Genomic DNA, 16,658 nt, shown 5'->3' on the forward strand with positions numbered 1-16,658 from the left:
ATAAATAATTGGCACATCCCTGAATGTTTTACAAATTATTACTTACTTATTGGCGTTATTGGAATTCAAAAATGGATTAAAACTATCAGCTAATCACTAACCCGAGAAAAAATAAAAATTGCCTACATTGCCGAAATATATAATATAATGAAATAAAAAGAGGGTTCCTTGAACATACCATAATATTCTGAATAAGATTCTTTTGTCTTTGATTTGGAATCCTTAATCATAGTCCACTTTCAATTGGTGGTAAGTAATTAAGGAACAGACAGCTACAGAGGTTTCGAAAACATTGTATGACTTGTAGCCACTCTAGTTAAATGATGCAGTCTTGTTTGGAATGTATATATGAAAACACAAAGTTTTCGCCGTATCCATATATAATTCGTCTTTCCGGACGTTTTTTACAAGGAATGGCACCATCCGGAAAGAAAGGGTTTCACTCTTCACAATTTTACTGCCAACAATGATTGATCGTTGATTAATTCTGCCGAATGTCGCTAACACCACATTCGTTGACGCATATAGAAAACATGGTTAGGATATGGCGTGTGAAAATCAATTTATGCTTCTCAACATACGTTAAGGTTTTTTTATTTCGCTTGCTGCAGACATGTCACTTTCACTGGTGGCCTCTTTGTTAATCTCCTTTGTGTCAAAGGCATGCAACTACTTGTGCTAATCAGGTTATCATGATACACTTCAAGAGTGTTTTCTCATGATAAAAATGAGGAGTGCACTCTTCCTATTTATCACACCTATTTTAAGTGTGAATAAGAGAATTCGTATGCATTCCATGTATTGCATTGAAAAGGTAATTTCAGGTGACATGCAAGCACAAACTAACTATCGTTGGTAACGTATGACCGATAGAAGGTGAAGTGCAATCGAAAGTTGTACGAGTATGTATTTTCTAATTGTTTATAAAAGAGTAACCTCCTTGGACTGACTAGTTGGATGTGTCATATTTGAATATAAATTGTTCTGTGTAGTGCTAAAGAAATAATATTACGATGATTCAAGAAAGAATGTTTGGTACATTGTAACATTTATTACAAACGATCCATTTCTTTTACATGAAGCAAATCAGTATCTACAAAATAGCACCATTGTATATCTATATATCACAGTTACAATTGGCCGTGCCAAGGTGTCATGACACAGATTGGTTGTTTGGCAGCTGATTACGATCAGAATTCATGACATAGTCCACTGGTGTTCATGGGAGACGTCAACGTCATCGACATCCACATTCAGAGGCGATCATGTCCTCGTGATGACGTACAACAACTTCGCCATCCTCCACGTACATCATGCTGAGAGGTTCCAGTTTGGTTGGGACACAACACAGGTCGGGAGCGGCGTTGGAGCGCTTGCTTCTCATGAGTGACTGCAGCATGGCGTGATTGGTGGGTTTGAATCGGATGTCGATGGGGTAGGGACAGTTTCCGTGGCAGAATTTGGAGTTGAAGCGTGTCGGGTGGATGATCCACTGTTCCCAGCCGATCGTCTTGAAGTCGACGTTAAAGTCGTACAGACGACAGCCTTGTTTCTTCCCTGACTTGTTCCATCGTCTGTTCTTGCGTTCTCGACGTCTGCTTGTGGCATGTGCCGATCTTTTAGCGCGTGAGGCTATATTACCTAATCCATCAAAAGTGGAATGCTCTTCGACTTTGTAGGTTTCCAAAAGGTTTTGAAGAAAGTGGCGATTTTCCAAATAAAATACAAGTAAGTATCCATAAGTTTCGGATGCTGTTTTCAAAAGAATTCTGGAGAATGTCCGTGGTATTTCCACATGAATGGTGGCGTCACCGTGGTAACCGTTGATGAAGGAATTGATGGCTCGACTGATGTCAAATACATAATATTCACCCTGTGTAATAGGTTTGACCCTGATGTTAGCTTTTCGTGCGATATTCTCTCCCTTGCGAATGATGACCTTGACCCTGTACTTCTTTAAAGGAGATACAGAGCGTCTGCACCGGAACTCAGCTAATCGGAGACGTTCGTTCTCAGGTAGACTAGGAATCTTGAACGATAGCTCAACTCTCTTTCTTACATTCTTTTGTGTCATGTCTGGAATTAAACATACATTGCATGAAAACCAAAGTTGTACAAATAAAACGCTTTCATCAAGAATATTCTTGCAGTGAATGCTTAACGTCTGCGAGCCATTCATCTAATTTCCATCCCTATTTGGCATTTTATGCGCATTGCAATTGTTTCGGCAGACAATCGAGACTGATTATTCCCTGGCCTTGATATATTGAATTTCTTACTTTTTTCATATTGTTTGTTGATGATTAAAATCGTATGTGATCTGACTCCAGGTTAAAGATTACCTTTAGCCGTGAAGCTCCTGATGGTGTCTGCTTTCTTGAAATCAGCTGTGTTCAGCTTTCTGCCTGCCGCTCTTGCAAGTGGTGCCCCCTTTTGAAGAATGTTAAACAATTGTACCATGAATTGTGTTGAAGGCTTTTGATAATCAACTGGATGACTCAACCTTCCAACAATAGGGGACAAATCTGCAAGAGGTCTTGCACCATTCTCATAAGTATCAGTTAGGACTCGAACATCTTGGGTTAGCAATTGTTTGGGAAAATCAATACCTCGTCCTCCAACATTTCCGACACATATCAGAAAGAAAATTGCCATTTTAAACTGCGACATTTTCAGACAGTTGGATAGATATTTTGGTGTGCAAGCGTAGGATGTAGCAATGCAAGTGATCATGTGATACCTCCCGTGTAGCGTTATATACCAGACCCAACTACTTGTGTATACAAGACAAGTGGTCATTCAATGGCCGGGTGTTGGCGAGGTGTTCATATTCCTTCAGGCAATGCTTATAATCTGCTATAGAGAAATGGTAGTCGCGTGTATTATGTGTAATTGTACGCATCGTATGTAAAATAAACACGTATCTGCTACATTAATATATTTTTAAGCGTTACTGTGATTTGACAGATAATATATTTTGCAAACGAATAATTTGAAAAAAATAATTACATAGATCTTATTACCATATGTTTCAAGCAAGGTGTTTATGAAAATATTCTGTAATATACTACTGTGGAAGTTGTCTTCTTAAGGCATGAAATATAGATTCTCTGACATTAAACATTGTTATTTTAATATACGCATAAGCTATATACAGGAATCCGATGTTGTCAGATTGAATTACGCTTTCTTGATTCAATGAAATTGCACAACTAATTCTGATCTTACATGTATATTCAGTATATTTATATATTGGTGCCAAGTCCCAGAAACTGTATATGCTTCTTTAAATCACGGCTTATGCATATTCACAATTCGTCAGTGTAAGATGGCCTTCATCTTTACAGGTACATACTCTTTTCACTATTCAGTTCCCAGACAGCGGCTATCATGCTCCTCCACAGTAACAAGCCTGTCTCCCTGTCTCATCTGACTGTCGAACAATCACTGTCTGATCCTGTCTCCCGGATCACACTCATCCCGTTAATCTCAGCTAGTTCCTAGTTTCCTTTAAGAAAACACCTCGTCAGCTTTTAGAGTGAACGATTACACGCCTCAGTGAATATTCATCAAAGCGATTCTTAAATGCTGATTGCAAGGTTTCATTGCACTGCTGTTATTGTGAGCACATATTCTCATAGTATGTAACAATCAAGTTAAGCATATAGAAAGTACCCAAATATAAGATATTAGTTTCATATTTCTGAACTACAATGTTCCATTATTGCTATCTCTCTGTTTACATGTTGCTACCTTCTGTAATACACTGTATGTGTTAGTTCCTCGCCAAAGCTATTCATAAGAGGAATTGAAGGATGCATTTCAAGTAGTTTAGTTCACCAAGCTTGTTAATAAACCAAAGTGATCAACACAGCAACATTTTCTCCCGTTTTATGAGGATAAAGCATGTAATGACACATGTCGTGATAAGAGATTATCTATCATCAAAACATCATAAAGATCAAGTATTTTTAATCCTCCTCAACTAAGTGTGTATCAGTATCCCGCCATGCCTTGGTGCAACAACGTCGATGTAGACGTCGCCATGTCAGACAACACACTCAGCCTCAGTATGTTAGCATGTCTCCTGTCTTATTATTATTATCATTGCTCTGTGGCCCTGTGATCTTGAAACAACATGAAATTGTTAACACTGAAAGGACATTATTGACTTCTTTGTTAAATAAATAATTGGCACATCCCTGAATGTTTTACAAATTATTACTTACTTATTGGCGTTATTGGAATTCAAAAATGGATTAAAACTATCAGCTAATCACTAACCCGAGAAAAAATAAAAATTGCCTACATTGCCGAAATATATATCATAATGAAATAAAAAGAGGGTTCCTTGAACATACCATAATATTCTGAATAAGATTCTTTTGTCTTTGATTTGGAATCCTTAATCATAGTCCACTTTCAATTGGTGGTAAGTAATTAAGGAACAGACAGCTACAGAGGTTTCGAAAACATTGTATGACTTGAAGCCACTCTAGTTAAATGATGCAGTCTTGTTTGGAATGTATATATGAAAACACAAAGTTTTCGCCGTATCCATATATAATTCGTCTTTCCGGACGTTTTTTACAAGGAATGACACCATCCGGAAAGAAAGGGTTTCACTCTTCACAATTTTACTGCCAACAATGATTGATCGTTGATTAATTCTGCCGAATGTCGCTAACACCACATTCGTTGACGCATATAGAAAACATGGTTAGGATATGGCGTGTGAAAATCAATTTATGCTTCTCAACATACGTTAAGGTTTTTTTTATTTCGCTTGCTGCAGACATGTCACTTTCACTGGTGGCCTCTTTGTTAATCTCCTTTGTGTCAAAGGCATGCAACTACTTGTGCTAATCAGGTTATCATGATACACTTCAAGAGTGTTTTCTCATGATAAAAATGAGGAGTGCACTCTTCCTATTTATCACACCTATTTTAAGTGTGAATAAGAGAATTCGTATGCATTCCATGTATTGCATTGAAAAGGTAATTTCAGGTGACATGCAAGCACAAACTAACTATCGTTGGTAACGTATGACCGATAGAAGGTGAAGTGCAATCGAAAGTTGTACGAGTATGTATTTTCTAATTGTTTATAAAAGAGTAACCTCCTTGGACTGACTAGTTGGATGTGTCATATTTGAATATAAATTGTTCTGTGTAGTGCTAAAGAAATAATATTACGATGATTCAAGAAAGAATGTTTGGTACATTGTAACATTTATTACAAACGATCCATTTCTTTTACATGAAGCAAATCAGTATCTACAAAATAGCACCATTGTATATCTATATATCACAGTTACAATTGGCCGTGCCAAGGTGTCATGACACAGATTGGTTGTTTGGCAGCTGATTACGATCAGAATTCATGACATAGTCCACTGGTGTTCATGGGAGACGTCAACGTCATCGACATCCACATTCAGAGGCGATCATGTCCTCATGATGACGTACAACTAATGCAGCTTCGCCATCCTCCACGTACATCATGCTGAGAGGTTCCAGTTTGGTTGGGACACAACACAGGTCGGGAGCGGCGTTGGAGCGCTTGCTTCTCATGAGTGACTGCAGCATGGCGTGATTGGTGGGTTTGAATCGGATGTCGATGGGGGAGGGACAGTTTCCGTGGCAGAATTTGGAGTTGAAGCGTGTCGGGTGGATGATCCACTGTTCCCAGCCGATCGTCTTGAAGTCGACGTTAAAGTCGTACAGACGACACCCTTGTTTCTTCCCTGACTTGTTCCATCGTCTGTTCTTGCGTTCTCGACGTCTGCTTGTGGCATGTGCCGATCTTTTAGCGCGTGAGGCTATATTACCTAATCCATCAAAAGTGGAATGCTCTTCGACTTTGTAGGTTTCCAAAAGGTTTTGAAGAAAGTGGCGATTTTCCAAATAAAATACAAGTAAGTATCCATAAGTTTCGGATGCTGTTTTCAAAAGAATTAAGGAGAATGTCCGTGGTATTTCCACATGAATGGTGGCGTCACCGTGGTAACCGTTGATGAAGGCTTTGATGGCTCGACTGATGTCAAATACATAATATTCACCCTGTGTAATAGGTTTGACCCTGATGTTAGCTTTTCGTGCGATATTCTCTCCCTTGCGAATGATGACCTTGACCCTGTACTTCTTTAAAGGAGATACAGAGCGTCTGCACCGGAACTCAGCTAATCGGAGACGTTCGTTCTCAGGTAGACTAGGAATCTTGAACGATAGCTCAACTCTCTTTCTTACATTCTTTTGTGTCATGTCTGGAATTAAACATACATTGCATGAAAACCAAAGTTCATGTGAACGATTACACGCCTCAGTGAATATTCATCAAAGCGATTCTTAAATGTTGATTGCAAGGTTTCATTGTACTGCTGTTATTGTGATCACATATTCGCATAGTATGTAACCATCAAGTTAAGCATATAGAAAGTACCCAAATATAAGATATTAGTTTCATATTTCTGAACTACAATGTTCCATTATTGCTATCTCTCTGTTTACATGTTGCTACCTTCTGTAATACACTGTATGTGTTAGTTCCTCGCCAAAGCTATTCATAAGAGGAATTGAAGGATGCATTTCAAGTAGTTTAGTTCACCAAGCTTGTTAATAAACCAAAGTGATCAACACAGCAACATTTTCTCCCGTTTTATGAGGATAAAGCATGTAATGACACATGTCGTGATAAGAGATTATCTATCATCAAAACATCATAAAGATCAAGTATTTTTAATCCTCCTCAACTAAGTGTGTATCAGTATCCCGCCATGCCTTGGTGCAACAACGTCGATGTAGACGTCGCCATGTCAGACAACACACTCAGCCTCAGTATGTTAGCATGTCTCCTGTCTTATTATTATTATCATTGCTCTGTGGCCCTGTGATCTTGAAACAACATGAAATTGTTAACACTGAAAGGACATTATTGACTTCTTTGTTAAATAAATGATTGGCACATCCCTGAATGTTTTACAAATTATTACTTACTTATTGGCGTTATTGGAATTCAAAAATGGATTAAAACTATCAGCTAATCACTAACCCGAGAAAAAATAAAAATTGCCTACATTGCCGAAATATATATCATAATGAAATAAAAAGAGGGTTCCTTGAACATACCATAATATTCTGAATAAGATTCTTTTGTCTTTGATTTGGAATCCTTAATCATAGTCCACTTTCAATTGGTGGTAAGTAATTAAGGAACAGACAGCTACAGAGGTTTCGAAAACATTGTATGACTTGAAGCCACTCTAGTTAAATGATGCAGTCTTGTTTGGAATGTATATATGAAAACACAAAGTTTTCGCCGGATCCTTATATAATTCGTCTTTCCGGACGTTTGTTACAAGGAATGGCACCATCCGGAAAGCAAGGGTTTCACTCTTCACAATTATACTGCTAACAACGATGGATCGTTGATTAATTCTGACGAATGTCGCCGACACCACATTCGTTGATGCATATAGAAAACACGGCCAGGATATGGCATGTAAAAATAAATTTATGCCTCTAAACATACATTTAGTTTCTTTATTTTGCTTGCTGTGGCCATGTCACTTTTACCGGTGGAGCCCATGTGAATGAGGTTTAACGAGGTAAAAGCGCTATACTATTGCACTGACATGGCGATGCATGTGTGTGCGTGTGCATGTACCAGTCCAGACTAATACTGGTTTTATAGTGCGAGCCCACTGAGATACAATGCCACAGTTTAACATGAATTCCCCACTCAGACACAGTATACTGACTCAAAGCTGACCAGTCCTTGTTTTATCCTCTGTAATCCAACTGTCAGGGTAACAACAAGCACCATCTTATCGTCTCTTGGTATGACGTGGCTGGAGATTGGTATATTTGTGGGAACAATGCATGGCCTAGGAACCTCCAATGCAAGTCGCACCTCATATTAGTATTACAGACAAAAAGACATTTGTTATGACTTTCTTTTATTAATAATCAATGACGCATTTATAACAATACTTATAAACAAAGCAGAATATGACTCTTTAAACAAATGTATCATATGTACCTGGAGAGTACAGGGAATATTGGAACTTGAACAGTATGCATGGGATAACAAATGGTAAAGCTCAAATCTTTCTGATACAATTCAACAACTGGTTTAACCAGGAATGTACTCTCGTATATAATCCCTTGTCTAACAAAGGCCCATACGTGACATAAAATACAGCATTTGATCTTCTTACAACTGTTCTGTAGCTGTCATAAGATGTTGTTTGAACAAACTTCAAACGCTAACCTATGTAACAACAGAATCACCACAATGTCACAATACTGGATAAGGTGGGAACTCTAAACTAAATCAACTAGGGAATTGTCTTTCTTATCAAATCACGTACTAACCATCCTTATCAGTGTCAACATAATACCCACTTTGTCATAACACAATCACAAAAATCTTGTTTATCAAAACACATCGTGAAATTTGTCTTTTCTAAAATAAAAATTTCAAACAAAGTGAAGTCTTATTTGCCAAAATAACTACTATTCACCCCCCAACCCCTACCCAATACACACACACGTCCCTTGATTTATAAGGTGAAACTGAATAATCTATTGTTGTAATAATACACACACCATCCTCAGCCTTAGTAAAATGTCATGAGGAATTATAGAGATGTTACCAAAACGAAAGTACATGTCGATTATGTTAATCAAGGATCAACTACTTTCATTTTTTCAAAACCATTAAAGTTAGTGTTTGTTTGTTGTTTAACGCGGCACTCAGCAATATTCCAGCTATATGACGGCAATCTGTAAATAATCGAGTCTGGTCCAAACAATCCAGTGATTGATATTATGAGCATCGATCCACGCAATTGGGATACGATGTCATGCATCAAGCAAGTCAGCAAGCCTGACCATCCGATCCCGTTTGTCGCCTCTTACGACAAGCACAGACGCCTTTTACGGCAAGCGTGGGTTGCTGAAGACCTATTCTACCCCGGATCTTCACAGGTCTTAAAGTTTGAGAGGTCCACACAACTTGGGTAATGTAATACATTCATTATAACCTGTGGAGGATGTGCACCCAGACATATTTGAGTTCTAACGGTGTTGATATACCCTCAGTTTTATGGAATACAGAGCTTAACACTACGAAAAAAACTTCCCAACCACCCATACTCTGGTTTTCAGAATATCTGAACTACATAATATGTCAATGAATATAAATGTAGAGGAATATTTTGAACTGAGATCAAGACAGGTCATAAGTGATTATCTATGACTGCCTACATTAACATAAGCTAGCTACTAAGGAACATTTCCCAAAAAACAAAATATTGGAAAACACCTTAGACATGGGTAACAACATCAAAGTATCATAACACCAGCAAAAGAATCCACATCACCAATTCCTATCTGATCACAGAACTGGAGATCACACAAATTCAAAAATAATATCTGAACCATCTACTAACATGTCAAAATACTGTTTAGAAAATAAATGCTGATATATGTGTACCCATGTGGCAATTAATTAACAAAACACATGATAAAAATGTTTTTAAACCTTACTGTCAATGTTCTGACAATTGGGATATTTCACAGGGTATATCACTAACTGATCAGTGTTGTGAAATGTCAAGACCAGACCAATTTAATTTCTTGTTGAAAAGAGCGAGTAGAGTTGTACACTGCTTTTAGCAATATCACTGCTGAAGACACAAGAAATGGGAGTGAATGCTTTAATCATAAATTACTTCACTGGCCCATGTGGCAAGGACAAACCTGCCATAAATTATTTTTAAAGAACAAATGTTTTTTATGAGTGAAAATAACATCTATTGGTGAATTATTGTTTGGTTTCAACCTCCACATGTTTAACATGCACAGCTCAACAATCTCGTTTTTCTGAACTTAACCTCCTGCCTCTTGGGATATTGACCGAGAATATCTTTAAACAAGAACCTGAATTGGTCTGGCCTAATGTGTTATTACAGCAATACAAACCTACTAACTTTTACACCCAGTCTAACATAGAGCCAGTCCTGTAATATTGTGAGTCATCACCTGTGCCATAACTTCCTCCTATTTACATTGTAGCAATGGTAATCATTATCCATAAGCTCATTAGTTCCTTAAACAGCTGATCCTGAACTCCCAACTGTTATTGAGTATTACATACACAGCCAACCATAACTATTACCATCACTAATCAGGCACAAACAGCAATTACATGTGTATGAGGTACAAAATTACAATGAAATACATGAAGTATATGACCTGCCCTAAAATACATACATTATTGCACACAAAGAAAATAGAATGTTCGATTTTATAAAAAACTAGGTGCTAACAAAATGGTTCAAGTGTAAGAATTAGTGTCTGTTTATTGCTGCCTAACTCTGCAGTGTAGGTAGAAAAGGCTGGAGCTCCACAGTTTAGCTCAACATGAGCTGATGGTCAGACGCAATGACACACTAGAAAAATGACACACTATTCAGTCAGGAATCTCATGAAGTCTTTGAGAGGCACTTAGACGTTGTAAGACCGTGATGACACGAAACTTTTATGGATCCATCACAACTCCTTTATTATTCATAACAATGTTTCATTCATGTGACATAGCAGTGAAATGTCATTAAAAATAATAAAGAAATTCTTTACCATAAGAAATTTCATGGCAACACAGAATATAAGTAAACAGTGTTGTTCAAATTATTCTTCAAATCTACAATAAATTGAAATGATCTTGCATGTAATTGTAACAGTTGGAACTGTTAGAGGCCTGGGCGTTCACAAAAAACACTATGGCCAGGTCTTTTGAATAAAGCAATGGTTTGTACGGGGGTTTTACACCATTTTCAGAAATATACAACACTATCATGGCAGGGGACACCTGAATGAGTGCCACAACTTGTACCTAAATATGGAATCAAACCCTGGAGATAAGCATAACAATTAAAGAGTTTAACCACTAAGCTACCACTCAGTCCTCAACATCATTCTGAGGCAAGGGAGTTAACTGACCAAAATGTCCAGTTTCAACCTTTGCCGATCTAGGCTGAAATAGAGTAATATTTTGACTGGACTAACGAGTCTATGCATAGTCCAATCAAAAATCTTATAACCAAATTGACATTGACAATTGACAGACATAAACAACATGGCGACTGCCATGCAGATTACACTCCATTGCAGAGCATGTGTACCCTCAACTCGGTGTCAACAGATATTTTCCAAATCTTTTCGTTTTCTTAAACAAGGTGTTTAAGTGATTTGATGCACTTCGCGAGGTAAGACCTGTTTTATTACAATAAAGATCTTGACTGGGCTCTGCCATTTTATTTGAATATGAGGTGTGGAATCTGATTGGTGAATAGGAGGGACAAAAGACATATATACATATCTATATACATCTTCAGAGGGACATAGAAGGGACGGAACTCACAGCCATGAAATTCCAGCTAAGTTTGGCAATGGTGGAAACTGGGCTCATAAAGACTCCCTTGCCCTGGGAAGACGGTCCCCCTTGGCCTGCAGATTCAGATCATGTAGGTCATGTAATATGTTTAACTTCAAAATGGACAGTACACTCATTGCAGCAACTAATGTAAACCAAAACATGTAGCACAACAGCCTGCGACCTGGTGAATTACAGCCTCAAGGTCAACCCCACCGTGGACTGAAACATATGCCACACATGAACATACTGGTAAGTGGAGTCAACCAGGTCTCCATGTGTTGCAATGGTAGATGAAACAAGTGGCCATAACAAATGAGAATGAACCTCCCATTTCAATATACAGATGATTTTTAATAAAATCAAAGAAAATATATTTCAGCATGTAATTTTGCCATTATGAAAAGGAACACCATCTTTTTAATCAAACCTAAATCTAAAAACTGCATTTCATATTTATCCCAATGCATATTTTGTATCTTCTTAAATAAAAATATCGTGATTTCTTTGCAAAACTAAGGCACTTTGACCATGTTCTAAAAACATTAAATATTAAATATAGATATACCCTGCACAAGTGAAAGCATTATTTCATACACGGTACAATAGTTTCACATAGAGCAATGAACATGAAGAAAGCCTGTGATGTATATCAATATATCATAATGATTAGTAACACAGCCACAATACATTATACTCATTACACAGTAGCTGTCATAGCTGCACTATGTTCTCACTGATACAGCATTGACAATAAATAATTTACCGATACATCCATATTGTGATCTATGATGACATGCCTACATAGCTGTATACTGATGTCAGAGTGACTGTTTAATGCACAGATGGTCACTCTCACATTTCATACTGTCTAACATGTAACAGCCTAGTGCTGATTAATCACCATCACTGTTGAAAGGTAATACTCACAGTGGAAGTTATTACTTACAGTAATGAAATTATAACTACTCTACTGGAAAGTGCTACCTGAATCACATGATCGTGACAATCTCAAATATTTATTCAACAACAGAAGAGAAATTACAACAAACACTACATATGCTGATCGATAAACGTAATTATTTTTTTCAAATATATTATCAGTTTTTGTCATCATTTCCTATTTGATATACAATGTACAACAATTTGTCAAATTCACAAGAGTTTCTTGAAATACTTTGATTGAGCACATCACGTTATGTCTGGTGCCAGTCTCTGGTGATGACAAAGACATGCCTAAATAATACAAATATTGTCAGTACTTGGTGTTTTCACTGGAAGAGTAAAACGTCTGTAAATATCGCCTCTAAAATAACACACACTCCCACAAAATAAAGGAACCAGGTCTTCCCCTTGGGTAAGTCTCCTCTTCGAATAAAAAGGATCTGCAAAAAATGTAAGATTAATCTTTTATCTTAAGCTTCCTCGGTACCTGTTTCTTTATTTATCAATTAATTATTTTTTTCGTGGGGTGCTTAATTTTTTTCTGTTTTTTGCTGTTGTAAAACATGACATAATCACATGGTAATGAAGCTCAAGGATAAAAAAATAAAATATACATATATATACCTAAACACTGCTGAAAGTAAGTTAAGCACCACTGGAATATACACTATATATTTCCATATATTATTCAATAGCGACTTTTTAAGACATCATATCCTGTATTAGTTTTCTGACAAGTTGACAACATACTCCTATTGAAAAGGTTAAAAAAAACAGAATCGATTGTGTAATGACGTGTTTTGTGACTCTTCCATGGCAATAGTTATTTAACTACCAATAAGACTGCTTCCTCTGCTTCTGTGCATGATCTGCACATGCTACCATCTGGAAAACATGTTTTTTGTACTAACTATTCAGCAGGTGACATCACACAGACACTTATCAAAAACAGCATATCATAAGTAAATCTTTCCATAAAGATAAGGGGCGGTCGGGTAGCCTAGTGGTTAAAGCGTTCGCCCGTCACGCCGAAGACCCGGGTTCGATTCCCGACATGGGTACAGTGTGTGAAGCCCATTTCTGGTGTCCCCCGCCGTGATATTGCTGGAATATTGCTAAAAGCGGCGTAAAACCGTACTCACTCACTCATCAAGATAAATGAAAATACGAACCATGCAAATCTCTATGACAACGAAACCAATGAGACTGATGCCAAGCATGAAATACATGGACCCTGCTGTTTCCATGATGACGCCTCGGTAGATGCTGAGTATGATACTGATCTGAAGGAAGAGAGAAACTGTTTTTATATCAGACACTTCGAACATTTTACATTTCATAACAGATGATTATATAACACCTTTATAGTATCAAACAGTGCAAACTACATAATCTGTTTAATCAGTGAATCTCAACTATAGTATTATTATATTCTAGAATTATTTGCTCTTGTTGAATTGAAACAAGTGAAGAGTAAATTTGGGTTGAGACTAGGTTACAATGTAAACTACCACTCATCTTACACAGTAGGTCATCCATTGTACTTGTATTAAGAACTGACTTCTATATTTTCTGTGTTTATGGTGGTATAAATATAAAATAAATGGTGTGCAAACTGTACACATTTTTATGCTTGTAACTACACTGTAATAAAAATGAAGTCAATTCTTATAAATATATATGTCAACAATAATAACTTCACAAGACTGCTGTAAAAAATGAATGTAGACAACAGTACACAATCAATGACATGGTTCAGCTCAGTAATGCAACACAAGGCCCGTCCATTCTATATCAGCCAATCAGGAAACATTTTAGTGGGGAAATGACTGGTGTGTCGGGGAAATGACTGGTGTATCGGGGAAATGACTGGTGTATCGGGGAAATGACTGGTGTATCGGGGAAATAACTAGGTGTATCGGGGAAATGACTGGTGTGTCGGGGAAATCACTGTGTCAGGGAAATGACTGGTGTGTCGGGGAAATGACTGGTGTATCGGGGAAATGACTGGTGTATGGGGGAAATGACTGGTGTATCGGGGAAATGACTGGTGTATCGGGGGAATGACTGGTGTATCGGGGGAATGACTGGCGTATCGGGGGAATGACTGGCGTATCGGGGGAATGACTGGCGTATCGGGGAATTGACTTGCGTATATATCGGGGGAATGACTGGCGTGTCGGGGAAATGACTGGCGTGTCGGGGAAATGACTGGCGTAGCGGGGAAATGACTGGCGTGTCGGGGAAATTACTAGTGTATCGGGGAAATGACTGGCGTATCGGGGGAATGACTGGCGTATCGGGGGAATGACTGGCGTATCGGGGAAATGACTGGCGTATCGGGGGAATGACTGGTGTATCGGGGAAATGGAGCAAGTGTACCATCATATATGCGAGACTATCAAGATACAATCAGTGACTTTCGACATTGTCAGTACTTAAAATAACATATTGACTTTAGTGTATACCAGGAAGCTGTATGTACAAACTTACCAGTACCATGACAACCACAGTTACAACAAACAATATCTGCAGGAGGCGCTGAAAGAATAAATCGCATGTTGAAGTAAAAAGTAAAAATCATTTCATTTCAATAATGTGACATACAGTATTTGATGTACTAAGCTCCCTGACCAACTTCTGGACCCATCTGTAAGTAATCCTTGACAAGTGCCCCCTACTCAGACCGAATATTTACATGTCAGTCAACATGTTTTTGCACTTATTTCAGATATGTTTACAGAATACTCGATCACAAAAGATGTATCTATGATTACCTTGTAACTATTAGCAAATTAGTTTGGATGTTTGAACTAGGTTTGTTCACTACTACTCGATCTCTGAACACAACCCAACTTTGCCAATTTTCTAAAGGACCCTGGTGCTTATTTCGGCAAAAACAGTACATTATAATAAACACTGACAACTTGCTTGTTTCGATTCTTCTAATATTTTACTACTTACATTGTTGCAATGGTATGGTTTCAATATGGTAATCGTATTAGAAAACTGTAGAGTAAAACTCTAAATCCTTAACGCATGAATGATTAAATTATGCATTACTAGTGTTGGTTTCTATCCCTGTATAGGTAGTACGGAATAGTCTAATGTCAAGCTTCCTATTACTAGTATTAGTACTTATGTATTATCACTATTTAGACTAGTACCGGTACATCCGGTACATGTAGCCGTACTGTAGTAGTAGATGTTTTAGGTTAATTCCTTCCATTGATGCTCATGACAAGCATCATGAGCATAGATTAGAAGGGACCAATTTAGGGCTGGGACAAGTCACTCAGGTACACAAGTTGGGTGGTACTGAGTTGGACCAATGTACCCACAGGACTACCCGGACCTGTGGTAAGTCACGTGATATATTGTTTTAGGAAAAAAATTCCCTATAACTCCATGCATGGTTACACTACAAGTCACTAATGTTTGCAGTTCTTTCTGACTGTGCACACATTCATTCTGATTTTTATATGTTTGAATAAATATAAATAAATACTTTTTGCTCCGGTAAAACAATTACCAATCGGACACATTGTACCTAACTCTTGAGACCTACAGCGGGTATACCTGGGTAAAAGGGGGTCGGCTACACAGGTAGTAAATTTTGACTCGTCACTGCCCTAGACAAATTCTATCCCAGAATCCCCAGAGTTGTCTTGCAATGATTAACAGCACAGGTTGTGCGCACTAGAAGATGATGATATATTGTCATTATTGATTGGCAGCAATCACTTACGTGGGTTTTTAATATATATGGAGTAAAAACATGCGAGTTTTCTCAGTTTATTCTACACATTATTATCCATATTTATGCCCATTATTATTTTTACAATCTGTCAGTTTGTTATTATCAGATGTTCATTTTTAACAAACACATCTAAAGTATTGACATCAATAATGTATTTAACTGAGAGTGACACTGATATTGTAACTTTCATGAGCTCGTGACAGGAACTTCCGACATCATGCTACAGGTGCGTTTCTGTCAGCAGGTCTTGGTCAGGTGGCTGGCTGAAGATCTTACCGCTTTGGGAGACTGGGAACTGTCATGGTAGATTGCATCTGGGTCACTGGATGGTGTAGTTGAAGTTTGTCTACCTGAAAGAATCGATGACCTTTCGTCCGACATTGTGCGAATCTGCAAATCAACCTAAATATCACAAAATCCAATAATAACTATCGGCAATACTTCCGTGTTGACAGATTGACAGAAATCCTCGTGCCTCGTCTGCTACAGGTGCATGGATGGTATACGAGCGGT

The 16,658-nt window shown here is 37.8% G+C and overlaps 1 protein-coding gene across 1 annotated transcript; it reads right to left on the reverse strand.

Moving 5' to 3' along the window:
* Nucleotides 1–7,947: 7,947 nt before the first annotated feature.
* Nucleotides 7,948–16,653, reverse strand: LOC124110857. The gene is made up of 4 exons (XM_046470323.2): nt 16,422–16,653; nt 14,879–14,926; nt 13,558–13,668; nt 7,948–12,825 (listed from the first exon to the last, which is right to left on the reverse strand). Exons 1-4 carry the CDS (start codon nt 16,524–16,526, stop codon nt 12,712–12,714), a joined length of 378 nt encoding a protein of 125 aa, XP_046326279.1. The 5' UTR covers nt 16,527–16,653; the 3' UTR covers nt 7,948–12,711.
* Nucleotides 16,654–16,658: the final 5 nt, after the last annotated feature.

Source organism: Haliotis rufescens, unplaced genomic scaffold, assembly GCF_023055435.1.
Source record: "Haliotis rufescens isolate VD_foot unplaced genomic scaffold, xgHalRufe1.0.p SCAF_62, whole genome shotgun sequence".
In the NCBI taxonomy this organism is placed as follows: domain Eukaryota; kingdom Metazoa; phylum Mollusca; class Gastropoda; order Lepetellida; family Haliotidae; genus Haliotis; species Haliotis rufescens.